At 49.0% G+C, this 26,829-nt stretch overlaps 1 protein-coding gene across 1 annotated transcript; it reads left to right on the top strand.

Moving 5' to 3' along the window:
• On the top strand, nt 1-25,495 carry LOC149352593 (uncharacterized). The gene is made up of 7 exons (XM_089577218.1): nt 1-85; nt 16,085-16,176; nt 16,349-16,450; nt 19,503-19,726; nt 20,015-20,476; nt 21,783-22,012; nt 24,835-25,495. Exons 1-7 carry the CDS (start codon nt 1-3, stop codon nt 25,245-25,247), a joined length of 1,608 nt encoding a protein of 535 aa, XP_089433344.1. The 3' UTR covers nt 25,248-25,495.
• Nucleotides 25,496-26,829: the final 1,334 nt, after the last annotated feature.

Raw genomic sequence — 26,829 nt, 5'->3', positions numbered from 1 at the left:
ATGTTTTGTTACCACTGTCCAATCAGCAGCCTCGGTCCAAGACCTCCTCCCCTGCCTTTCTCTGTTTACTCTCCGGGATCTCCATGTGAGTAAACGCCGAGAATGTACCGTCGGCGAGACCGTTCTAACCGCTACTTGAGAGGCTTTCCTAGCGGAGAAAATGCAGACCTTTGAACACAGATAAGCAAAGTGTGCGCTTGGGCTAGAGGTATACGCGATGATTGGTCGTTTCTACAGGGCCACGGCTGATGAAAGGCGGCGAAAAGAGAGGTTAGCACAAGGGTGCTGAAGAACCACTCGCTGCCTAAAACGTCTCTCTCTGAACAACACGCGATTTAGGTCGGGGCCAGGACGCCCTTTCAGGCAAAGCTAACCCCATAACTTCCATTCATGATCTCAGAATGTTAATATTCCTCCAGAGAAAAGTATGCGACAGCTGTATATTACCGGTACTCACCTACGGAGCAGAAACGTGGAGGCTAACGAAAATGGTTCAACTTAAGTTAAGGACACTGCAGCGAGCTATGGAAAGAATAATGATAGGTGTGACGTTAAGAGACCGGAAGCGGGCAGAGTGGGTGAGAGAACAAACGCGGGTTAATGATATCTTAGTCGAAATCAAGAGGAAGAAATGGGCTTGGGCAGGGCATGTAATGCGAAGGCAAGATAACCGCTGGACCTTAAGGGTAACGGAGTGGATTCCAAGAGAAGGCAAGCGTAGCAGGGGTCGGCAGAAAGTTATGGGTGGATGAGATTAAGAAATTCACGTGAATACGATGGCCGCAACTGGCCAAGGACAGCGGTAATTGGAGAGACATGGGCGAGGCCTGTGCTCTGCAGTGGGCGTATTCAGGTTGATGATTATATACCGCATGAATTTAAAGAAGTTTGCGTGTTCTGAAATGTGAAAAACGGACAATACGTTTGTTTTTGTTTCGAGGACGCTTGAAAGGCTTGACAGTTTTAGGACTTGTTAGACTTCAAAAACATTATACTTTATAACCTTAAAATTCAGCAGAAATGGAGGAAAGATTTTGAAATTCATTGCACTGTTCTAACCTCTCGTTCTGCAGTCTATGCTGAAAAGCTACCCTTGTGTGCTCTGCGCGAATCAGCACTTAGTATCGCTATTTGTGAGCAGTACAGGACGACAAAAGCTGAAACAGCTGCCCCTACGAAGCAACATCTGAATAACGTATGGATTTCCTCACGTGAATGTGCCGCATCGTGATTTCCAAATTGCGCTGTGGTTTTCAGGGCAGCGCGGCCAACGAAGCCGGCAGATGTCGATAAGGATCGCGCTAAATGTTGAGGCCTAACTAAGCTTGGTGTTTTCAGAAAGTTTTTACCAAAAAAAAAGCTGCTTCCATGGCGGTCCTTACTAATTGTGGTTTGTCTGTCATAGCTAGATGTCAGCGGTGTCCTGCGTACTGTGACCTTGAGCCCTCGTCACAAACATTTGCTACTTATGATGCGAATGCACCGGTGGAACGCACATCGCCACTTGGCTTTGTTTTTCTGTTTGCTCTGCGAAGCAAGGGATGTAAATCTATCGCTTGAAGCTGACGCATCAACTTGACATCTGGCTTCCGTTCAGTTCTTAATACCCCGACGACATCCTTTCCGCGCATCGAAACATATTTGCGTCAGTAAGGCAACACAGCATACTATAGCGTGCTGGTAGGCCTGTGTGCCGTATTTTGTATTTTGTGTGAAGCTGATGAAAAAAAAAAAACTGGTGTGGGTGCGCAGGAGGAAACGAAAAACTCTGAAACGCCGTACATAATAAAAAAAAATAATACTTGCACAATGCAAGTACAAAGTATATGAACAAGAGTGATGCGAAAAATGGCACGAAGCGGAGTCAGCTTCTCGCGGGGAGAGGAGATTCATCGATGTGACGCTTGAAAAATACGTCGAGGTAATTTTTTTCATATGTAGTTTGTTTTTATTTGCCAAAGTTCTTGTGTGTTATGACGAGACCGATTAGCACAGTGTACCCGTCAGTAATCGCACATATTTCACGCTGAAGAATTCATGCGATTGCAGTGTTGGTGGCCACCGGTATATAGAACAACGTCTTTGCCGCAAAGACTATGCCGACGGCACCTACGTCAACACTCGATCTCGTTCTGTTTTTTTCTCAGCAGCCCCTATTCAAAAGCTGCCAGATGTGTGCTTGACAAAGAATAATTTGTTACGCCCGAACCACCATGAAAATGACGACGCAATTATTCGCAAAGGGCTCGAATGATTTTTCTGTGTTTGCCCATATCGTTCCCAACGCACAATAGATGACTTCTCTTTGAATTCATGCAGGGATTCGCACGTGCGGAGTTGATGACCTGCTCAATTCTGCCTCGAATTTTTGGAAAGTTCAGTTTTTGTGTATTTCAGTCTGTGCACCGTGACAATGAGCAAAAGATCTGAGTAGCAGTTGCGTCCGTCTTGTTTCTTGTAGCGAGCTTACAATTTTCGGGCAGAGAAATTTGAATTCACAGCCCACTGTTTTCTCGCCCATATCATTCTTCTATATCAGCGCCTTCTGCCCACTGGTGAAAAAACCATTCACGGATATGTGCGGAGGCTCCCCAGAAGGAAAATATTCCGAACTGCGATCGACTATACACTAGAGGGCCACAGCGGGCTAAAAGCGATATCAATTGGCGCACGAGCCATTATTATGTCCTCTCTCTTTCTGTAAGAGGCCCAGTGCTCCTGCTATACAAGTAAGTGCCTTTTGTCTCGGTTTGCCGAGAGGATCGATTTTGGCATTCGTCACTAAAATGTGCGCAAGAAAAATGGCTAAAATTCCTGAAATCCCCGCTATGCACTTTCTGAAGAGACTTTTTTTTTGTTTGAAAGATCTCGCTAGCTTCTGAGAGCGCATATCCAGATAGGACCAGCTTGCGGAAGTGAGGAAAAAAAGAAGATGGAGGAAAATCTTCAAGACTCAATATTAAACCTATTACACAGACAAGTCACTCGTAGTATTTCAGAGGAAAAAAACTGCGTGTATTAAAAGGGCGCTTTTCGAGAAATCATTGTCCTTCTATGAAGGAATAAAATGAGGAAGCGCAGGTCCGTAGAACAGCTGCAGTTTATTGAGATAGTCTTTAAAAATCTCCCTGTTTTCTTTCGTCTTATAGACTCTTGCTTTTCATGTGGAAAATGATAAACAATGTGACTCAGAAAAATAAAAGAAAAATTAGGTTTTTGTGCTGACTACGACGTTTGCTTATGCCAAAAGACGTGGCTGTTGCTCCTGCATTCAAAGAGGGGGCAACCGTAGTAACATTTTTTCCCTATGGGAAAATATTTATTCTTACTGAAAACGTGGCGCTGTAGAGGAGAAATTCGAGTGCAAGAGTATTGCTGATGGTGACATAAGGTCTATTCCGAACTGAAAGCTTTAGTTATTAGAGGGTGTAAAATTCAGAATATGAATTAAAAAAAAATCGGAAACCTGCGTCATGGTTACAGGTTTTATATTTCTCAGCTCGTATATGTTAATGAGTTCGAGAGAAAAAAAAAACTGACGCCAACCAATATTTTAATTTTCGGGACCAACTCGGGTCCTTCTTCAGGGGTGACTAAAGTGTGCCAGCAGCAGCGGGGTGTTGCCTTCGCCCTCCCTTTGTTAGCACGTGGCGGAGTCCACTAACGTACGCAGAGGGGAGCGTTCCTGGGGTTCTATTCATCGCCGCCTTTGTGGGCCGGATGTGCCATGACTCCACATGTCGTCTCTTGAACAGGTTTAGCTCCACGGCCAAGACGCTCACTTCCTGGAAGGCTATTGGGTGGTCGGCGCGCTCGCAGTGTTCAGCGAGGGGGTTGACTTCCGAATTCATTAGCCGGACGTCATTCTTGTGTTGCCTAATTCTTTGGGGGAGGTTTTTTGTTTCGCCGACGTATGAAGCCGGGCACTTGGAGCACGGGATTTTGTAGATGACACCCGGTTGTTTTTCTATGGGGACGCGGTCTTTCGGTCGTGGTAAGAAGCGGCTTATTGTCGAAACAGGTTTGTGAGCAACGTGTTTCGGCAATAAGCCGCTTCTTACCACGACCAAAAGACCGCGTCCCCAGGGAAAAACAACCTGGTGTCATTTACAAAATCCCGTGCTCCAAGTGCCCGGCTTCATACGTCGGCGAAACAAAAAACCTCCCCCAAAGAATTAGGCAAAAATTACGAGGAACTTTAGCTGCTAAAGTGCTGAAAGGCGAAAGCCTGAGTGCTGCATTCTGCTACGCGATTGTTCACTTCACATTTTGTTGGTGCATTAATTAACTGCCAATTAATGACGCTTAAGCTTCGCCTTTAGGAGTGGAACGCGACAGCGTGTTGTAGCGCTGCCACGGAGTCCATTGAACGCCACCACCAGTTCGGCGCGATGCCTTGCCCTTTGAACGCAACGCTTTTTAAGGAAAGGAAATGGCGCAGTAATTCTCTGTCGTCTCGGTGGACACCTGAGCCGCACTGTACAGGAAGGGAGGAAGTGGAGTGAAAGAAGAAAGAGGGGCCCTAATGAAGAAAATGAAAATTGTATTTGAGGAAAGGAAATTACGCATTAACTGTCTCGCATATCTCAGTAGACACTAGTCGAAAATTGTATTTGACGAAAGAAAGTTGCGCAGTAACTGTCTGACATATTTCGGTGGACACCCGTCAAAATTCGCGCGTGGTGACATCACGACAATTTGGACCAATCTGAAACACGGACAAATACGCCTTGCTCGTCAGTAAATTGGTTTTTGAGGAAAGGAAATGTATCTGCCTCGCATATCTCGGTGCACACCTGAACCTCGCCGTAACGGGAAGAGAGGAAGATGGGAGTGAACGAAGACACCGTATTCACTAGACGCACCTTTGTTCATTCCGAACCATCGAGCTGGCATGGCGGAGTGGTAGCGTGCTCGACTCGCACTCCGGAGACCGGGGTTCGGCCAATTTCTTACTCGGTTTTATTTATTTATCTGGTCTGACTAGAAAGGTTAATTGGACTAATTGATTAAGTAAGCAATTAACTAAACTCAAACTTACTTGGAGCATTACTATAGGATCCCTTTAATTGGTTGCATGGTTAGTAGCCAAAGTACAATTGGCCCCGTTTGAAATTCGCGCACTGTGATGTTACGACCGTTTCGACCAACTGAAAAGCGTGACATTTCTGTCGACAGCTCCTGCTTACCACGATGAGGCATTAAAGGCTTCCGCCTTAACACAAGAATGACGTCCGGCTAATGAATTCGGAAGTCAACCCCCTCGCCGAACACTGCGAGTGCGCCGACCACCCAATAGCCTTCGAGGAAGTGAGCGTCTTGGCTGTGGAGCCAAACCTGTTCAAGAGACGACATGTGGAGTCATGGCACATCCGGCTCACAAAGGCGGCGATGAATAGAACCCCAGGAACGCTCCCCTCTGCGTACGTTAGTGGACTGCGCCACGTGCTAACAAAGGGAGAGCGAAGGCAACACCCCGCTGCTCCTGGCACACTTTAGTCACCCCTGAAGAAGGGACCGAGTTGGTCCCGAAACGTTGGGCAAAATTAAAATATTGGTTGGCGTCAGTTCTTTTCTATCAACTATCAAAAACCCAACCAGACGGACCTCCGTCGAAGATGTTTTTGTTAATGAGTTTAAATCTTATATAAAATGAAATTTGAAAGCAACAATAGGAAAAGCTTCGCCGCTAGGAACATGCAGTTTGCTTAAGGTCCTACTAGGCAATGAACTTCGGCATGTTATCTGTAGAGAGTGAAGGCTTGCGTCCTTTGAGGAGCCAAGAACTGCAACACATCAATTTTCTTTAGGTATTTGGCAGAACTCAATAAAAACTAGCAAACAATGACTTTACTTAGTGACTGCAGCGTTGTGCGCTTCCCAGTCTACTGTTAGATCCGCTTCGTCGGGTCAGTGACTGCGAAATGTAGCGGTCTCGAAGTGGCGCGTGGGCTATGAGGGGCGCCGTGGTGGAGGATTCGGGCTGGCTGGTAGTTCTTGGCAGCGAAGAACCGGTTCTGACATCGCACAGCACATGGGTGTTTCTACACTTCGCCTCCATGAAAATTTGGCTTCTGCGGCGGAGATTCGGTACCGCGATTTTGGGATCAGTACGCGAAAGCCACTGAGCCACCGCGGCCGGCTCAGTGACAACGAAGTTCTGCTATTATGCGGCAGCATAAGGGGTCCGTGGGGGCGTTTTTCCGACGTTGCTATTGCGTCGCTGTCACGCTTGGTGAGGCGGAGGTTTCTGCGGCAAAGATTGTGGGCCCCCATATTGGGCAACAATACGGGGGCCCTAGTGCCCTAGTGCGAGACTAATTGAGCTCGAGTTTGAGTGAGATCTAAAACAGAAATGCTAGTCGCAACTTGTGCCAGCCATGGGTCGGGAGTGGAACCATCAGCCAACACATGCAAGGGTGCCTATGGGAGCGGGTTACACTATGGGCTTCTATGACATGGATGTCTCTAGGGAGCGGTGTACTATCGCGTTGTAACACACGCAATCCGCGATTAAGTGTCCTAATTTGGGGGTAATTTTTCAGCATGAGGTCGCGGGTTCAATCGCCCCTGCAGCGATCCCATTCGGACGGGGCCAAATGCAAAAAGCCTCGCATACTGAGATTTCGGTAGTACGGTAAAGAACACCAGGCGGTCGAAGTTAATCGAGAGGCCTGCACAAAGGCATATACACCTTATAGGTCATATATAACCTCATATACATAAGGTTATATATGTTTTCTGGAGGCCCGAGAATGTCATTAAATTTATCTCAGTGCGAAAGGTCCCGAAGGTTAAATAAATTTTAAAGCTAATTCTCGCTTAGCAAGAACTACCAGTAACTGTAATCACGGATGCCGGGACTAAAGAAAGACTGACGGTGCCGTTGCTAAACGGGGCCAAATTAAACCTTCATATTTTTTGCATTCTCATTTGCATCGCGCTGTCCGTGGTTCACTTGTCCACAGGCGCGTTAACACTTGTGGGGTACAGTATGGCTGCACTAAAAAGGCCCACAATGAATCTGTCGTTCCCGTACGCGCCACACTCTAAAACAAATACACCTATATGGGAGTGAAAAGGAAGTAACGTGTCCACTAGGCCCGCCCTTTGATAAAAAGATAGTGCGCTAGAGTACAGTTTACTCCTTTCTGTTTGCAGTGCGCAAAAACGAAGGCCCTGCGTTTCGCCTGTATTTTCAGCGACGGTGAAACGCTTTGCGGAATTCCTCTTTGACAAATTCCCTCTACACAATGGCGGGACAGTCAACATTATTAATTGAGAAAAATACCTGCACTGTCGTGAGGAGTACGAGAGGGAACAAAGTTTGAGTATTCATCAATTGATTACTGCAAAACCATGTGTTTTTCTGTTTTCTAACTATCCTGTTGGCGTATAATATCGAAAAGTCATTCTAAAATTAAGCGAAAGAAAGAACCGAAAAAGTCAGAATTTTCTGCAAAAAGTTTGTTCCCTCTCATATTACCCACGACTGTACGTACAGTGTTCTTTTCCTGGCCAAAGCATCGACACCCAGTGCTATTCAAGCTTTGGCGCTTTTCTCTGCTTATCAAACTAACTTGAGCCTTGGCGAACCAAATGAATAAATGAGTACACGGATGAGCAAGTTATAGGGAACGGGCAGACGGGTAAATAAAGCTGACACAACATTATCTTTTTACGGGGCTTCTCGGAGCTCCTTTTTCTTGCCTGATCGTTGAGAAGAAAAATTGTGTAACAGATCGCAACACAAGCGAACCATGGCGGCTCCGTAAGATTCTCCAGTTGCGCTGTTTGCTCACGACGTAGAAGAAAACGTGATTTTCGCTCCGTTCCTTCATCCACTTTTGTCCCGAGCCCGATGTATTCACCTGGAGGAGAGAACCAATGTTCCGAAGCGTCGGAGGAGTCTAACTTACTATACCTCCGCTCGCACTCTCGCAGTAGCGCATCCCCGTGTGCAAAGGGCAGCTGCGAGATATCCAGGATAGAAGGAGGAGGAGCAGGGAATAAAAAAACGCGTTTTTATGGTTTACAGAAAGGAGCAAAGCGGCTTCTCTCAACGAGGCTGCGCCCCGCATGCTTGGGAGAAGCCCATTACGGCACCGTATAAGCAAGGGGCAAATATGTTTATGCCGTCGGCTCGGCGTGGGCAATGCTGCCTCGCTTCCCGGCACCCTTGTAAGACGGCGGCGCGCCGAGCAGACGCCGTGGGAGCGAGGCTTCGTTTCCACGTCGCCCTGACGAGATTTGTCCGGAAATCTAGTTGCGCCTTCAGCGAGAGGGCCGCCGCTTTCTTCCCGGGATGCGATAAGTAGGAAGTTAAGAAGGGAATCGCGTATACGGAGAACACCTGGGCGTGCTGGCGCAACGTTGGGCGTCGGGGCAGCCCAGGTTTCGCGTTGGACTTTGTGTGTTGCAGGAGAAGTCGGCGAGGCACGCGCTAGGAGCTCGGAACACAAGGGCCAGTTTTTGCGTTGGGCGCGCTATCCCTTTCGTATACCTTGACCGTTTTTTTTTGTTTGGCGCGTGTAGTGGTGTGGCTATTTGCCTTGCCTTGGCTTCAAAATTTCTCTTGGCCGAAGGCTCGGCCAACTAGAAGATTATCTAGGAAGAGCCGAAAGGCAAGTTAGTTATTAAATAGTTGCGCACCGTGGCAACATCGACGGGCTATAGAGTACGCTGCTGTAGAGGGTTAATAGAGATTATTATTGTACTGGAGACGTGTTAGCGGATACGTATATAGGTTTACGGGACGCAGGCAGCGCGTGCACAGTGGCCCCTCATGGCCCCACTCATGCCACTGCCCGTGCACAGGACGCGTCCAGTAAACCTGTATACGTCTAAACCAACGCGTCTCTGGTAAGCTAAAAGCTTTTAATTTTGACCACGCGGTCTTCTTTAACATATATCAAAATCTCAGTACAGGAGCGTTTTTAAATTTCGCCATCATCGAAATGCTGCCGCCGCAGACTGGACCATTTGGGCTGCGAACTTGCGCTCAGCCGCGGAACAGCTCCACCACTGATCTACCGCGACGCCACAGCGTGACGATAGGGGCCGGTAATTTTGTATGGCGACTGATAGAATTTGCCAGACGCGCGGCTAAACAATGAGGACTCCCACGTTTTACGGGGTCACGAATTCGTTATTACTCTCTGCAGGCTGTCAGCCTGCCCCGATTTAAGATTCGCGCATAACCAGTGGTGACACAAGTGTCGTCCACCGAAATGTGTCCACTGCGTTGGTCATGACTATTTGGATCAGTCTGGAGATTCACGGAACTGCTTCTTACCTTCAGGATGTGTCGTCAGTGCACGCAGAAGCGCAGAGGATTGTTGGTGCAGTATGGATCAAGGGGATTTAATTTTACAGTCAGTGTTAAAAAATTACATTCCTAAAACGGACGTCACTAAGCGATAATAAAAAATGCCCCCCCCCCCCCTCCCCTTCCTCCGTTCCCCCTTCGGACCGGGTGACCTCTCTTAACTAGAAAATGTCGAGAGAAAGATTAATTGCCGGTGATGCATTGTGAAAGCGAAAAAGCTGCTCGTTACTGTTCATACGTGTAGACCTTATGGCCACACACGCAATGGGTAGGGAGGACGCGGACGCATTGCGCTTTAGAGGGAGAGAGAGAGAAGTTTTTAATGTAAAGAACATAGATTTAAGCCTGCATGTTCAACTCGCCAACGGGCCAACTCGCCAACGGGCTACCTTGCGCAGGGGACAGGAGTGTTACAGGTTTGATGCAGATATGGCGGTCATTTCTGGGAATAAAACTTTGCTTTTGCGCGCCAGGCAACATTAATGATCAAGAGAGCAATGGACGGGCAATGGGCGTAAACGCAGCTATCCTCGGCATAATCATTGAAGGGCTAATCCCGCAACCCCGCCTGCAACATATTGGCTGGCTGGCTGCAATACGGCAGCCAGCCAGCGCGAGACACTTCAACGTCTTCTCTTTCATGCGCCACCTGAGAACACCAGGTGGCAATATAATCACTACAACTCCCCCCACTACCGCAGCACCCCATATCACTATTAGAGCGACCACTGTTTCCAGTTTTAACGTGACAGCGTTAAGAAGATCGTTTCGCAGAAAATCCGGCGTCGACGTCGTCGGCGTAGGCGTCGTCGGCGTCTTTGACCGTGATCGAAATATCCACGAAAAATCCGCAGAGAAGCAACCTGGGAGGCAGGTGGGCCACCTAGGTCACGTGACCTTGTGGCGTCATCAAAACCTGCCCACCGGATTGCGAACTGCGCGCCGTCGCAGGTGGAAGTTATGACTGGTCGCTAGAGGTTGCTCGACAAGAGCTACCTAGGTCGCACAAGCCGTACCGGTGGCAGCGCTTGCCATCGCAGGTCAGCGGGACATCGTTTAACCGCTGCGTCACTGCGCTAGAGCGGTATGAGGACTCTCAAGAATTTCCGAATGTTACTGAAGATAATGACCAATTCTGCATATTTGGGAATTACCTTGTTACGCGATCGCGTCATACCCTTAAGGCGGAGCTGAAGTGTCCCCTCAAATTTTTGTTTTGTTTTGTCGGTGGCGCTTAAAGAGGGCGAATGATTACGCGAGAAAGATTGCACCAGTTCACCTCCGAATGTTTCGTGTTGAAGTGCACGCATCCGTACCGCGTGAGCTTAAGATGTTCGCCCTTAATTCCTGATCACGTATTTGAGCACGGCCCTTCTATCAATACTGCGGTAAATCTTATTCAATGCGGCGATTCTTGTCGTTGAAGTGGTTGTACAAAAGCAAAAGCTCGAGAATAACGAATACAAGAGCCCGGCCTCTCCATCTGTATGCATGGTACGCGGTGCGGAGTCGTTGCCAAACGACGAGCTTTATTTATTACGGTGCGCTGCTACACTTCAATCCCAAGCAGTCATTGAACGCGCGGAGGTATACACGAGAGGTGCCCATTTGAGCCGCCGCTTGTCGACAAGGGCGCCCGAAGACGTCGTCGTATCGCGCGGGTTATCGAATCAGAGCCGCGATGTCCTCTTCGCCGCCTACACTCGCCAGCACTCAAGAGCGCATCAATTCTCGATAGCGGGGCTCAGCGGGAGCACGCCGTCGGCCGCTCGCACCGCCGTACACAGCACGTGCGCACGTAGCGCGCGCGCGCGCATATGCGCTCGCCGAGCTGTACACACGGCGAAACTTCATCGAGTTTTCAGCGCAAACCCACTCAACTTGTTCCGCGCGCGCACGCACACAAACGTACTGCATATTCACCGCCGCGACGACATCAAAGTGCGCCGGGCCGTTAGGCGCATTAGCCAAACTCAGTAGCGCACTCCCCGCCCCCGAGTGCAGACCGCGCTCGGCGTAGCATGTATATATTGATGGGCACGGAGGGCCGAGCGTGCGAGCGCGCGCCCGCCCTGCAATATGCATCATAATACGCGTCTCTTTCTCCCTCTATCCACCACGGCGGCTCTATCAATTTAAGGCAATCAAAAGGGGAACGCGTGCGGACGGCGTCGGGGATGAAGAGTGAAGAAGAAAAAAGAAGCTCTAGCTATGGACGAAAACTAAAGACAGCGCGGCAAATTGAGGCGGAGCGACGCAGTTGTAACCAGCGGCACTATGGTGGTGCCCGCGTGGCAGAGGGGAGAGAGAGAAACAGAGAGAGAGGGGGGTGGCGTGCGATTGAGACGAAATGGAAAAAAGCAGAAACAAAGGGCTCGACAGCAATAAAAGAGAAACAACGTGCATTGCGATATTTTATTGACAAGCTCTCCGGAGAGCGTCTTCCTTCGCACTGCCACCAACGACGCCGCAGCCGCCGCCGCCGCCGCATACCCTAAAGCTCTCTCGCCTCTCCCGTTACCACTTCCGCCTGCCACTTCCCCCCTCCCTTCCAGCCCGCTACAAAGCTTTTTTTTTTTTAGTTTTGTAGTTTCCTTTACATTAGTTCTCTGATTGGCCTCGCTTTGGCTTTTATTTTTTATTCGCTCTCGCGCACCGAGCTTCGCGGTGAGCCCTCGGCGTATTGAAAGAGGAGAAGAGGCCAGTTGCAGGAGCACAGTGTTCTCAAAATGCTGCGCCCCTCCCGCGCATTCGGTTACTTTTGCTCCGTACTGGGCGCGCCGAAAGACACTATAACTGGGAAAGCCAATTTGTTCGACGCGACGCTTTAAAGACTTAAGTAATGTCATACCCTCTCCGTCACGTCTTTCATTGCTGCTCGCACTCTCTTTTTTCTTTTCCTTTCTTTTCTTTTCTTCTCCCATGTCTCGCTCGGAGGTGGCTTCTTTTTCTGCATTTTCTTTTCCCTTTGCTACAGGGAACGCACCTCTCTCCAAAGTGCGCGCCTGATGCGATATTGAATTACTTTAGAAAGAGAAAGAAAGAATATTGCAAATAGCAACAGCAACGTGCTTGCAAGAGGTGTGCGCTACTAGTTCCAGATTCTATTTATTTAGCGGTTCGCGTTACCTTTGACCCGTAGACAGCCGCGTAACACACGCAGCGACAAAGAAATCACGCCGGAACCGACATCGCTTTGAGGCGTATATTTGTTGCCGAATAAGAAACATGTAAAGGAAGAGACGATAGAGAAATGTTTCGTCACAGTGTTTCACTTTTCATGGGTTTATAAAATTCACTTTTAACCTCTTTCATCGCCTTGTTTTTCTTATTATCATTCTCCTTTTCAGTTTCGCTCACATCGGGGTTAGAGCATCATCGTGCAGCTTATTTCTGTCATTAGCGCAAGAACATTCTCCGAGAAATTTTAGCGCCTTGCTTGGTGTCTGATGTATTTAGGGCCAAGTGAGAAGTTACTTATTCCTGAGGTTTTAGCCCAATCCGTGGCTTCAAGAAGCACTGGGATGATGTGGCTAAAAAAACATTAAGGTGCATGTGAAAATCTTGAGTGGAGTCGCTACAAGAACAAAGACGGAGAATTGGCGATAGAGCTTGTCCTAGCACTGAACATTAGAACCCCAGGCTGATAAAAACTTTTAATATTTTGCGCCAGGTGTTAAACCTTGTACTTTGTCGATGTAGTGAAACCATTTCTTCGTAGTGGCGGTCACCCTGGTGTTGCCGATAGCATGAGGTGACCTCAGACCTCTGCGTCATAGCTTCCTTCGGAATGTAGTGTATGCAAGGCATATTTTTGGGCTTGGATGCATAAAAAAGCGCGGAAGTAACACTGCTAAAAGTGCTATTATGCTATTACGTTTTGTGACCCCTCAGTATTTTCGTGAAATTAGCCCTTTTCAAGCTTAAAGAGGCCATAAGCGGGTTACAACGGCGAGCGTGTGATCGTTCGCCACATGCGCTTTGTTATCCAGCAAAAAAATAAGGCTACAAGGCTGCGAATAATTCTGGACATACATTTGTATAATTCCACAATAACGAGTGAACACGATGCTGGCCTGCCTGCAAAGTCTAGCGCATTGCACCCAGTTCTTTTGCAGTTCTTTTATATGATATACTGAGTACTAAGCGGCACTGGCTCGTGAATCGCGACCCGATCAGCTTTCCTCGACTAAAGTTGAACTTTCAGTAAATGTAATTCCATCTTTGCTCTCAGGACCATTTTCCTGTCAGTACTGAGGCAAATACGGGAAAGATGAAGGTATAAGAAAGGGGGGGAGGGGAGCGATGAATAGGTCTGTAGTGTATCTGAACGTGCGGAAAACTACCTCCTCTGTAGAAACGCGTGGCAGAATGAACACATCTGAAAAGTTACCGGAGTGCGCGAATTGTGCATCATGTAAAGAGCGACTTTTTGTGCCAACAAGTATAAAAGGAAACCAGTGTTCTCGGTCGCATATTGCACTCCGACTATTTTATCGCAGGCGAGTTAAGAGCGGGGTTCTGCCTGCATGTTCCCGTGGAGGTGAAACATGGGAAGGTGTCGTAAGCGAAGCATAAAGCATTATTATTACGCGCATCCGTTTGTAACGCTTGAATCACATTTACGAATACACATGAAAGACGGACAGTAAACCAAACAGTGCATGAACGAGACTGACATGTTGATCAGCATGCACGCTGCCTTGCATTCTCGTCCGTTCATGACGGCCACTATCCTATGCAGTGTTGATAATTATGTTCTAACTGTTAAAAGGTTTGGAAGATGAAGGGCTCGTTAGAATATGCATATGAGAAAAGCCAACATTCACTGAAAAGAAGGAAAGTATGCGGGAATGTGTTGTTCATTTTGTGGCAGGTTAGAGTGGGAAATTAGCTGAGTAATAGGTTTAGTTAAACGAAAATCTTAGCGTAACTACAGAAAAGGCAATCACATGCCTCCGGGGCCGGTGGAATCCACAGCTACGACCTCCGCACATCGCGGGTGGTGCTCTATTTACTGTTCTACGGCGGCGGCTGGCTTATATACTTTTTACGGTATATTTGCACTGCGTGTAGCCCTACGTCGAGTGTTTACAAGCAGCATCACGGCGGACGCATGACACGTCCTGTTATACCGCAGGTGCCACGTAGAACAGGGAGGGTGGCCCCTCTGTGAAAACCATCTTATGCTGTCTGTGGCGTCAAGAACTGCCAATACCAGACCCTCCTCGTTGTGCTGTTTGAGCCAGAGAAGTGCAGGGAGACGAAGGGCTGCCTCTGTGGCATGTGATTGTCTTTTCATTCATTTTCTTTAATGTCGTTTTCTATTTAAAATTACTCAACTGATGTCCTACTCTAATAAACATCACCTTGCAAAAAGCAACATTCCCTAATGCTTTTCGTGGCTTCAACGACTGCTGGCTTATTTCCTACCCCCGTGTTAGATGTGTTATTTCAGGAAATATAAGCAAAAAAATCGCCGCCTAGTATTGTCAGGTGGCGAAGAGCTGACTTGGGAAGATGCCTATGTAGCGCTCGCGTATCAGCCGCCTTTGCCGTCTTGTCTTGCCTGGCTCTAGGTATTAAATCACTCCTCTTCAACATGCACGTCACATTATATATTCCATTTATTTCCATCAAAGATGGGGGAGGCGAGGCAAAAAGCTGCGATAGCAGCTTGACTAGTCCTCGTCCCCTACAAAGCAGCAGCAGTGCCGACAACCCGACACATATTATATCGAAAAATGAAAACAGAAAAAAATAAGAGAAAGAAAAACAGGTACATATGATAAAGCATAGAATGTACCGCTCGTACAATAAAAAAGAAATGGTAAAAAAAAAGAATGTACGACTTACACACACCAAAAGCATACACTTGGTAACAAATTGATAAGAAAGGTATGTACACTGAACGCAAAAAAAAACCAAAACAAAAATAACAAAAAAAGAAAAGCGCAGTACCATTTCCTTCGTACAGTATACAGGATAACCATTAAAGATGCACTGAAGAGGATTCTGAACTTGTCTTTTTGCCGCGGGAACTCGATCTACACGTTCCTAGCATTCTTAGAAACTGCAACTTATTGCCCTGTATGGCCGATTTCCCTAATTAAATTGAATTAACGTCCGGCTCCCGCCCTTTTTTTTTTAATTCTGCCTCGTACGATGGGCGGAGTCGACCAACGCGTGAAGTTCCTTTCAGCCAGCTCCGTGGAGGCTTTGCTTTCGCTTTATTTTGTTTTTTAGGTTTCCATGAATAAATAGTTTCATTCGCAGATAATATAGCCGCAAAATAAGCCCGCAGAAAAAAAAATACGCGCGGCCTATTTGCTACCACGGACTACTACGTATTACTCCGCCGATGGCAGAGCGGCAAGCCGCCACGGGACTGGGTGAAAGGCACTCCACGCGTTGGTCGACTCCGCCCACCGTACGAGGCAGAATTCAAAAACAGGGCGGGAGCCGGCCGTTAATTCGATTTAATTTGGGAAATCGGCCATACAGGGCAATAAGTCGCAGTTTCTAAGAATGCTAGGAACGTGTAGATCGAGTTCACGCGGCAAAAAGACAAGTTCAGATTCCTCTTCAGTGCACCTTTAAGCAGAATATTTTCAAACTAGAGAACGAGGTACACGGAAAAAGAAAGCTAGGGCGTGTGCTTGGGCGTAAGTAAACCATGCAGTCCTGCACAGAGGTCATGTGACCGCATATTCTAAGTGTTGTTTCATTCTCACCTTGTGTTTTTTTCCACCACAGATGGTAGCTATGGATACCAGTCGGAGCTTCACGAAGACGCCTTCGTGCGGAGAAAGCAGCGAAGGAACAGGACGACGTTTACCGTCCAACAGGTGGGCATCTCGGTCTTGTTCCACAGCTTTGCTCGTATCCGTTGCTTAACGAGCTCGGCATGAGCGTTATTTTGTCGCTATTTGGCTAGTGGGCCGATCACAGTTTAACTCTGTGGAGCGAATAAGAATTGGTCTAACCTGTGCTGTGCATACTGCTTTTCTAACATGGCAGCTGGAGGAGCTGGAGAAGGCGTTTGCTCAGACCCACTACCCGGACGTGTTCACGCGAGAGGACCTCGCCATGAAGATCAACCTCACCGAGGCCAGAGTCCAGGTACGAACTGCTGCATCCCCGAGCGCAGTACCGGTATCGGCACCAAGTCATGTTTAATGGTGGCCCCTGCATCACCCCTGTACAGCCGGCTGTACATACCCTTCAGCCATGGCTTAGAATGGGTAGCACTAGATGCTTCGCCCGCGTCATTTTAGAACTCAAGCTGACGTTATGGCTGGCCGCGTGCCCTTTACTAGTGCTATCGCTGCGATTACTACGATAATGACGACGATAATAATGATGTAACTATTATGGAATAATAATAGTTTTCGGGCACGCGGGAAGGCAGAGACAGGAATTTATTTTCAAGGAAAAGAAAGAAAGGTGGCCAGGTAGGCAATCCTTTCTCTCTGATACCATTGGAAGCTGATACCAGCAATCCCACCAGGGCCCAGACTCGGCTGCACAAGTAAAAATTGACAAAATGCTTACAGTGTTCACAAAATATATTGGGCCCCGACTGAAAGGTGGCCACAGAGTCGGTTGCTCATAATGAAAAGAACGTGTAAATGAATTTGTTAACTATAAGGCTGTTAAAGTGCATAGTTAAAGTGAATAGGCTGTGCACATCTCTTGTCAAAAGTAAACAGCCCAAGCAGTTTGCTTCTGAACCGTGTAGTGGGGCTCTTTCAGCATCCGGGCTGGTTCTACGTTTTGTAGGGGTGAGGGCGACAGTTCCTGTCATCTACAAGGGATCTCGAACATCGACGATGTGTAACGAGCCGCGCAGAACAATCCAGAAGAAATCCCCCCTTGGTGTTTTTACGTTTGACAAAGGCTGTATGTACCAGGAAGGAACTTCTTTTGTGCAAATGTATTATAGGGGACAAAAGCCTCCATGACTATCGAGTTTCTCTGGCAGTTTCAACGTAACGGCTTTCCGTTCCTTCACCTTGGTGCGAAAAGTGACCCTGCAGATCGAAGCGCTTCATTTCTCCGCTTCATATAAGACAGCGGTGATCATTTGATTGCGCAGCCGTTAGTGAAACCCGATCCGGGGAGTCGTCCACGCTGCAAGACATGCCACTTTATTGGTTAACCTCGAGAGTCGCTTCTCGCACAAAGACATCGGGACAGAAATCCGCTGCCGCATAAACAGCCTGAGATGGACACTGCCTTTAATGAGCAGTACTTTTGTGTCACATTAAGCCCATGCAAAAATATCTAAAGGAGTGAAATATTTAATGCTCATAATTTATTTCTTTAATGAAAGCATATTTAACAGTGTTTCAGTCGTTGGCACGCTCATTTTTTCTTGATCCCACGTACATAAAGGTCTCAACCTCCTTCAATATTTGTATTGGTTTTCCCGTAATCGTAAAATACCAATTCTCGTACATTAATCTGGTTTGGCGGAAATTTCAGAAACCACGTCGTACGCACAGCTTCAGATGATAAATTTAACTGTTACCTTTCCTCATTACGCCATCTGTATAACGTTGCCCATTTTTCCTTCTCAACTTTATCCAGTGACACAATAACGTACCGCCATGGGATCTTGTCTGACGCAAAATATGGTTCACAGCGTCACCGGTGGCGTTGGGCATCTGATGCTCACAAATCTGGAGGGATTCGGATACGATCGTATTAGGCAGAGCCCACTGACTGGTGCAACCTCACTTCGAGTTAGTTACTGCGGCAACTTAATTAAGAAGGAAAAATAAACAGTTTCCACACCCATTTCCCGTCCTCGCCTCCCTCTCTATAGTCCCGACTGAACTTGAACTCTGCACCAGACAGTCAACTGCAGGGAACCACGCTTTGCACCCGCTGAAAGGCAGCCACCACGTGGCCGAGCACAGATGCCGCGACACGAACTACATACAATCTCCGGCATCACATAGCGTAGAATGAGCACCGAAAGAGCCTGGAGCAAAAAAAAAAAAATACAAAAAGAAAAAAGTGACGGGAAGAAGATCCAGTGAAACGGGCATTCGGCTAAACAAAGCGGGCGTTCCCCGCGCCCTCTCCCTCCCGTCGAAGGGCGAAGAAAGGCGCGAGGGAGAAGAGAGAGGGTCGCGCTCCTTTATAATAGACCCGGGAGCCGGCCAGAGCGACGGGGCGGTCATAGCCTGGCGCGCTCGGGCCCGGCGCTTCGGTCGGCCGACGCGAGGGCTAATTGAGTCGGCCGTCCAATGGCGGGAAAGCCGCGCGCCGCCCGGGTTTTGGCGCGGTCGCCAAGAGAAGCCGCACTCGAGAAAATCCGCCTCATTTGTTTCACTTAGCCCCCGCGACCGACGCGCGCGTAAATCACACGCCGCCGCCGCCGCCGCGAACCGCCCGCTTCGAAGCCGCAGCCGAAGCCGTGGCTTGCGGAGGCCACTGCACGAAGGACTCGGCTTGGCTGCAGACGGTGGCACTGCTGCTGCTGCTACTGCTGGGGTCGGTGCTCCGGTCTCACCCCTCTGCGCGCACAATAGGAAATGAAAGGGTCGGCAGAAAGCGAGAGGACGGAAGATCCTAGCCTGTGGCGTGCCTCACCACCGAACGTTCAAGCAGGCGAAGGAGACGAACGCCGATGTTTTAGGGTGTAACTACTTGCAAGCATAGCGCGCTCATATGGCGTGCCCTCAGAGTATGCATACGCATTCAGTCGTTAAGTGGGGCGCTGAACTAAAAGAAGAGTTGGTTGAAGAATTAGTAGTAAGACATCTTATTCGGTAAGAGTGCAGAAGCAAGACGTGCGAAAACGAGGATCGTAGCCTAATCGAGGGTCTCAGCTCCAGAGTCCAGGGTCCCAAATCAGTGATGGTGGGGAAGAGCAAATTAAATATGACGCATCGTGCTAGAAACAAGACACTGTTCAATCACTCGACACTATGAGAGTGACAGCGTGCGTCCACACATTGACTCACTGTAGGGTCCTATCACAGTAGGATTACAACGAAACGCTGAATATTGTGGCAAAAATCATACTTTCTCATGAAAGCCCCCACAGAAATTTTGTTCTCAGTTTGGAAAAAAGTAAAAAGACCAGCAGGTACTACGGATAGAGCATTTTTTTTCCCTTCTGATCAGCGGCTTCTCAACAGCAGTAAATGCCTTTCCGCAGGTGTGGTTCCAGAACCGTCGCGCAAAGTGGCGCAAGGCCGAGCGGCTGCGCAAGGAGCGCGAGGAGAAAGACCGCTCAGCTGCCGGGCCGGACGGCGCCGCTTCGGGTTCTGCGGCAGCAGCGGACGCCGGCGGAGGTGGAGACCTGGCCACGGGGGCCGACAACGGGTCCCCGAGCCCCCTCTCGCCGGGAGAGCGGACCGACAAACAGGGCGTGCACAGCAGGTGGGAACCTGAGCTCTTCTCTCCCGCCACTTTTTCATCGCTGAATGCTAAACAGAGAGAGACAGGAAGCGAAGCAATGAAGGAAGCCGTTGTACTCGATGGCTCGTAACAAGTGGTTGGTGAGCTGCTCTCGCTTTGCGCGCACAGAGCTTCTTTTAAGTGTTAAGGCATGTACGATCCCATCATGACTGCCGCCAGAGCTTTGTTACTGCAGAAAAACGTGCCAACCTGTCACTGGGCTGTTCAGAGCTGCAGAGAAACATATTTTTCTCCATCTCTCGTTAACAGCGGCTCCTTGACAGTGCACGACGAGGACGACGACGAGTCGCAAGCGTCGGCGCAGTCCGACTCTGCCGGCAGCGCGGCGGCCGCCTCTTCTACGACCGGCGGCGTCGGCGCCATGGCCAGCGGGGCGTCCTCCCTGCTGGACCCGTCGCGACTGGCAGACCAGTCGAGACTCGAGGCGCTGGCCAAGGCGCACGAGGCCATGGGTTCGCCGCTCTTGGCAGCCGCCGCCGCTGCCGGCAGAGCTCCGCTGTCGCTGCTGCCGCCGCCGCTGAGCGCGGCTTCGAGGGCAGCAGCACTGGGCGTGGTGGCTTCGTCGGCCTCCTCCGTCATGGACCACCAGCAGCACCACCAGCACCCGTTCTTCAAGGACGCCCTGTCGTCGTTCGCGGCGGCAGCCGCTGCGTCGCTACCCTTGCGAGGCATGCACCAGCACCCGCTCTTCTCGGCCTTCGCCGCTGACTCGTGAGTGTGCGCTTTCCTGGGACGAGAGTGTCCTCTGTATTGAGGAAGAGTGCATTGCGCGGGTTTCAGGCGGCGCTGTTAATACATACTGATGTCGAAAAAAAAGTACGCTAACGGCAGGATGCCGGCATCCTAGCAATTGCATATTATACATACACTTATACAGTTCCTCCTATGCATACACTTATACAGTTCCTCATCGTCAGCGTCAAAAGTTAATTTCGATTACGTCATAAGAGGTTTAAATTTGCACAGAGTATGCAGTGATTACTGAAGTAATCGCATAACGGATTTTTCACAAGTGCACCACAAGCATGCAAGTAGAAGGTAAGAAGGCAGGGGGGTGGGGTATTAAAACAAGAAATTATACTCTTGGAACGCTTTGGCAGTAGTATAGCCTGAGCTACAGGATTGTGGAGAAGATGACAAGCGCCAAGGCGCGAACACATTTCATTTTTCGTCGCTGCACAACCAAATGCCGGCGCCGCGGTGTCCCGCTCCTGTCGAACTGAGCGGGCCCTGTTGAATAAATTTGTCGAGAAGAACCGCAGACACAGGTCATTTAGGGGTCTCAACAATTATATTTAACAGGACCCGCTCGGCTGGACGGGAGGGGGACAGCGCAGCACTGGGATTTGGTTGTGCAGCCACGTAAAAATCAAATGTGGTCACACGTTGGGGCATGCCATCTTCTTCTGCGGCCGGACCACGATGGCACGCTACAGGATCATAGAGCTCTGAACTTTCGTATAGAGCTTATAGAATGTCGTGCATGGCATCAAACGATCAAATGAACTGGTTTATAACGAATAAACGAAGAAAAGATGAACGATCTTAGGTGCTCTGCCTGCTGCGCTGTAAACGCCACATACGAGAACCAGATAGCAATTTTGCAGTGAGGGCCTTGTGAAGTAAGTAGGCGAAGAATGTAATAATCGAGAAAAGCACAGTCTAACTGAACACTGCATAATTTGCTAATTGAAAGCTATAATGAAGTTCAATATGAAGTAAAAGAAAAGCCGCAGGTGGAAATCGCACCCAAAGCGTTGAGTACTGCACTCTGCCTTATTCATTACCGCCTGCTGTTATTCATGGCAAGTTCGAGAAAGCAGTTCATTGAGCGTGTCATTATTGCAATGAAAAGGAATTCGGTTTCAACTGGACCACCATACGCTATCACCGCGGCCTAACGTGAGGCGCGGTAACGAGCCTTGGATGTACATACTTGTGCGCACAGCGCTTGCGCGCTCTTTGCCTTTTGTCTAAAGAGGAATGCGATGATATTTCACGAATATGGTTTCCGCAGGGGTCTGGGCGGGCATGGTGGCGGGCCCACCAGCGTCGGTGTGGGCGCCGGCAGTGGCGCCGGAACTGGAGGAGGGGGTGCCGGCGGCTGCTCAGCTCCGGACTCACTGCTGGGCCCGCATCCGCGCTTTCCCCTGCCGCCCATGTACTTCCCGCCGCACCTGTCGGCGCAGTTCGCCGCGGGACACGCCGCCGCCGCAGCTGCTGCCGCCGCATCCTTCCCCTTCAAGGGTAAGTGGCCGTAGACTTTCCACCACCTGGCGGGAATCAGAACCTGCTGCGCCATCTTTGCGTGCGTGCATGCGTGTACGCGTGGCTGTTGAATTCATTACTTCACTCAAGCAGAACGTGTCCTGTGTGTTAAACTTATTTGTGGAGAAATTGGTGATCTGGCGTGAATATATAAGGAATTTCTTCGTGCGTCGATAGTGCTAACTTTGGAACAGTAAGCATTCATAAGAGGAGCTTTGAGATTTAGCGTGGAAGCGAACATTTTGAGACGACTTGAGGTCAAATTACCATTGAACATCTCCTTTATACCCGCCGCTTTGGCTCAGTGGCGTTCTGCTGCTCAATGGCGTTCTGCTGATGTGGTCAAGTTCGCGGAGTCGATTAAAGCCGCGCGCGGCAATGCCATTTCGCCAGAGACGAAATGTTGAAACGCCCGTGTACTGACGGTACAAGTTGCAGCAGCCCACCTAGTTGAAATTAATCTGCAGTGTTTCGCTGAGGAGTACTTAATAGCCTGATGGCGTGTTAATTTGGTATACCATCAATTTGTTGATCATTGTTTCCTTTAAAATATTCTGAAGGGAAGCTTCACAGCTTTTTTGCTGTTTAGAAGTTATCTTCGGAATCTTTCTTACTGTGGCTGCTGCTAGAAAATCGTCATTATGCATTACTGCTCTCTCATTCACCGAAATGAGCAGTTAGATAGTTGAGCTTGGGTGATGAAACAACCTCTTTCAAATTGAATACGTGCACAGTGCCTGACCAGCTCAATCTATATCGCATTCTCCAAGTGAAATGCATAGTGCGACGCAGAGAAATAAATTGTCAGGGTTGTTACTTCGTTAAACCTATTATAGTGCGAAAGCATTCCCAAATCAGCAAGGTAAAATTTTGGCAATAGACCAGACCAAATGTGGAGCTTGCCATCGTGTCGGGCGCGCTCAATTATGGTTGGCCGTCGATTTTGGTCCAAATCTGTCAAGGAAAAAAATCAGAATTACTCGCGGACACCGAGTTTCGCGTGATGGCTGTAGAAGCTGCTCGCCAACACCGTTTTTGTCCCAGCTAGTAGCACGAGACTTTCGCAGTCATACTACCTGAACACTGACAGCTCGCGCAAGACAAACATAACTTTTTGGTACGCTGCATGCTCACAAGAGACTATGGAGCAAGGGCAGGATGCAATCGGCGCAAAATGGAGTTACGACCCAGTGCGATGAACCTGAGCGCTCACTGCAGCCATGATTTCATCGAGGTATACGTGCATCTAGAGCTCCGTGAAGACGCGATGAAAGAAAGAAAAGGCGTAGTATGAACGCATCGTTAACACCATCCGATAAGCATGAGTTCTTGCATATGTCGTCATGCTAGAGCTGTTGACGGAAAAAACTACTTAGTCTTATTAGGAGACGACCCGAAAGCGTGTTTTAGCAGTGTTTTACTGACGCCAAAGAAAACTTAACGTCTGATTAGCCCAGTTTGAATCGCATGACATAGAAAATTGCGAATAACAAAATTTCCGTCACTTGCATGCCATTCGCGAAAATCTCGATAACTTTGTTTGTACAAGGTGCGCGGAAATTGTTTAATAGTTATCTACTTTACGGGTGCTGGCTAGACACTGCGCTGTATTGTGCTAAAGGCCACAGGCTTACGCCTTCTTAACGCTTCTGGTGATCCTAGGAATGTGAGGCCATATTTTGTAAAGATTCTTTTTATGATTGGTCCTTTTCCCTCGTTGCCAATTAGCTCCGCGTTTGATACCGGGGCCGGTGACTGATCTTGTTGGCTAGCTACCAGACCTCAGGTTATTTGTGTACAGAGTCCCGTGGTCGAGGATAAGAGGAAGAATTGGCAAAATAATCGTTGAAATGTACGGCCGCTCGGTTCTCAACGTTCTTGGCGGGTGCCACATCACCCGCGGTGGATCAGTGGCTTCAATGGTGTTCTGCTGCTGAGCATGGGATCTCTGGTTCGAGCCCAGCCGCGGCGTCTCATTTCAAAGGAGCCGAAATGCAAACTCTCGTGTACTGCGATTTCAGGGCAGGTTAAAGATCCTCAGGGGGTAGAAACAATGTCGTTCTCTACAGCCCACATTGCAGCTTTGGCGCGTTAAAATTCATGAGAGAGCTTCAGTATAGCGGAGACGTACTAGCGCAAATATATGTTGGCCTGGCGAATGCTAGTTGCGCATGCGCAGTGCCAGATGCGCGTCGTCGTCTGCCCACAGCAAATGCGCCCATGGCACCGGGCTGGTGTATGTACGTCGGCGCTAGTACATCTCGACTACGCGAAAACTCTCATCGATCATTAAAGCAGCACATGAGGTATTTCCTGGCGATTCCGAAGCCATTGCGAAGTTCTGAGGAGCTTTGAGTGGACCCTGTTTCAAGTAAGCACTCAGAAGAATACGCAAGTATTCCGCAGTATTTTGTCACTGGCTCAGCTCAGAGGTAGAGCTTGATTAACGATCACTCGTAGCGCTGATTAAATAAGAGCCCACGTGACGTCGACCTGCCGCCACGCCACGAGGAGCAATATCCAACAGGAAAGACAGGGTGCACCCTCAATTGTTGATATCGTGCGAATAAAACGGCAGCACAAAAATGTTTTAGACATTTTGTTTTGAGTCTTTAAAGTCTTGTGAGGAAGCCCCTGAGAGCAGACTTTATTACCGCCAAATATATGCGAACTTTTCCCTGTAGTGCAAGTTTACTCCCCTTCAACCTCCCTGTCGGTTGCCGCTTTTCAGCGCCCGTAACACGTGTAACACGTGCTGTGCAATGCCCTCGACGTTAACCCGCGGCCTCCCTCTTGTGCAGGCATGCACCCCCTGTGCGCCTGCTGCGTCGCCAAGAGCCACGGAACACCGCCACACCAGACGCCGGCGCATGCGGCGGCACCGCCCCACCACGCGCCCTCCTCCGACAGCCACCACGCTGCCGCGGCCCTTAGCCAATTGGGGGCCGCCGCCAGCGCAGCGGCCGCCGGCGCTAACGGCGGCGGCAGCAACGCCATCATCACTTCAGGCGCGCCGGCGCTCTCTGGCACCGCGGGCCGGAACGCCAGCGGCGCCTCCAGTGGCAACGGTGGCTCGGACGAAGTCACCACGACAAGCAGCGTGTCTGAGCTGCGGCGCAAGGCCCGCGAGCACTCGCAGGCGGTCATGCTTCAATCAGCGGCCATGCTGAAGCCGCCGCCGCCGCCGACAGCCACGGCCTCGGAAAGCGCTTAGGCCCCGTCGACGCAGCACAGCATAGCGTACTAGCAGACACGAATCGACGCGTGCTGTGGCCATGTAGCGTGATGAAGATTGTATACAACTTCGATATGGGCTGAAATGCTGGAAGCTGTGGCACGCGGAGAGCGTCATGTTCGGTCGGCACGATGGCAATAGAGTTTAGCAAGTCTTAACGGTTGTCGGGCGCTAGAAATAAAGCCGTTTGTGAAAGTAGGTCAACGGAAGAACATACATGGCGCAATTATTTGTTCGAGGAGCGTTACTGGAATAATCTGTGTGCTGCCGCGTGCACTTTACGCGATGTACACAAGAACAACATCTCAGAAGGGAACTAATGGAAAAATAATCTATTCTACATAGGCTTCGAAGCAGGTCGACACTTGCGTTCACATGGCCTCACATAGGTTCCGTGGCCGAGTAAGTTAACCGCTCGGCTACGTGGGAACATTCACTCTATACCTCCTCTTGTTTCTAAGACACAGAGTAAGAGACGCAAGTGAACGCTGAGAACATAATTTAATGATCACGAAGCCCCCACTGCCGCGCTGGCACAACCATTTTTTTTTTTAACTGGCATTGTAAGTGAACCTTGCCTCCTCTGAAAATTTCTAGGCATGTAAGTTGCCCTGGCGATGACCATATGTACACAGGTATAAAAATCGCTGCACAAGTCGCGGCCACTTCAGTGACAGACTGTGCTATTGTGAACGAGCAATTACGCTCTCTTAAAAACTCAAAGGGTTCAGAATGAAGCATCGCAACGGGCAGAACAACGACTTAGAGAAGTGGCGCGACGTCGGTGACGATTAGTGGTTCGTTTTGGCTGGATCTGGTATTAAAACTTTTGCGCGCGCAGAATAAACGCCCTCAAGATGTCGTATAGCCTTCTTTTTCAGTCAGTTTTCTGAGCGCCTAGTGAGCTTGCTTCGTGTTCAGGAGCTTCTCTTGTCAACAAGCGCAGATATCGGGTGCTGGAAGAAGTGGCATAAGACGTGAAGCAGTCGGCGCTGATTCTCTATTTATGGTGGCCTGATTCGAAGCTCAACTAATCAGTGTGTAATTTTGATGACGTTTACCGCCGCGGTGGTCCAGTTTATGTGACATTCGCCTGATGAGCAAGAGTATGCGGGTTGAATCCATAATGTAGAAACGCAAACATCCATATTATAGATTTTGAATTTAACTAGAAGTTTTGTCATGAATTCTTAAGAAAAATGCGCGTAACAGCGAGGTTCTACACTAAAAATTGCCCGTTGTGGCAAAAATAATGACACAGACAATGTTCCATTCGATTACAGCATTATGGTCAGTTATCCAGGTGGAGAAATTCGGCGTATATTTCTTTTCTTCACGCAAACGTTTGAATGTGAGCCTCAGCCTTAAGGAACCACGAATCATCAGCATCGCATCGCCACCTTCTAAATCGCATTGGTACATTCATTGTGATGGCGCGCATTTTGAACTCTTTGTCAACATCCTTAACTTCCTGAAGTGTACTTTTCTTTACAGAGATGACGCCTGAAACCATACAATGAACACAAAAGCAGACAATAGCCTGAACTGGCGCCGTTCGTGA

Source organism: Amblyomma mixtum, chromosome 3 (genome assembly GCF_055824585.1).
Source record: "Amblyomma mixtum isolate Tamu chromosome 3, ASM5582458v1, whole genome shotgun sequence".
NCBI classification, from domain to species: Eukaryota; Metazoa; Arthropoda; class Arachnida; order Ixodida; family Ixodidae; genus Amblyomma; species Amblyomma mixtum.
This window is presented reverse-complemented; position numbering and strand designations above follow the sequence as displayed.

What these genes read in the sequence shown, in the direction of transcription:
- LOC149352593 (XM_089577218.1), top strand. Translation starts at nt 1, where the DNA reads ATGTTTTGTTACCACTGTCCAATCAGCAGCCTCGGTCCAAGACCTCCT. An exon ending in CGACGTTTACCGTCCAACAG is followed by an intron (nt 16,177 to 16,348) that starts GTGGGCATCTCG and finishes CTAACATGGCAG; the next exon opens with CTGGAGGAGCTGGAGAAGGC. An exon ending in CGCATCCTTCCCCTTCAAGG is followed by an intron (nt 22,013 to 24,834) that starts GTAAGTGGCCGT and finishes CCTCTTGTGCAG; the next exon opens with GCATGCACCCCCTGTGCGCC.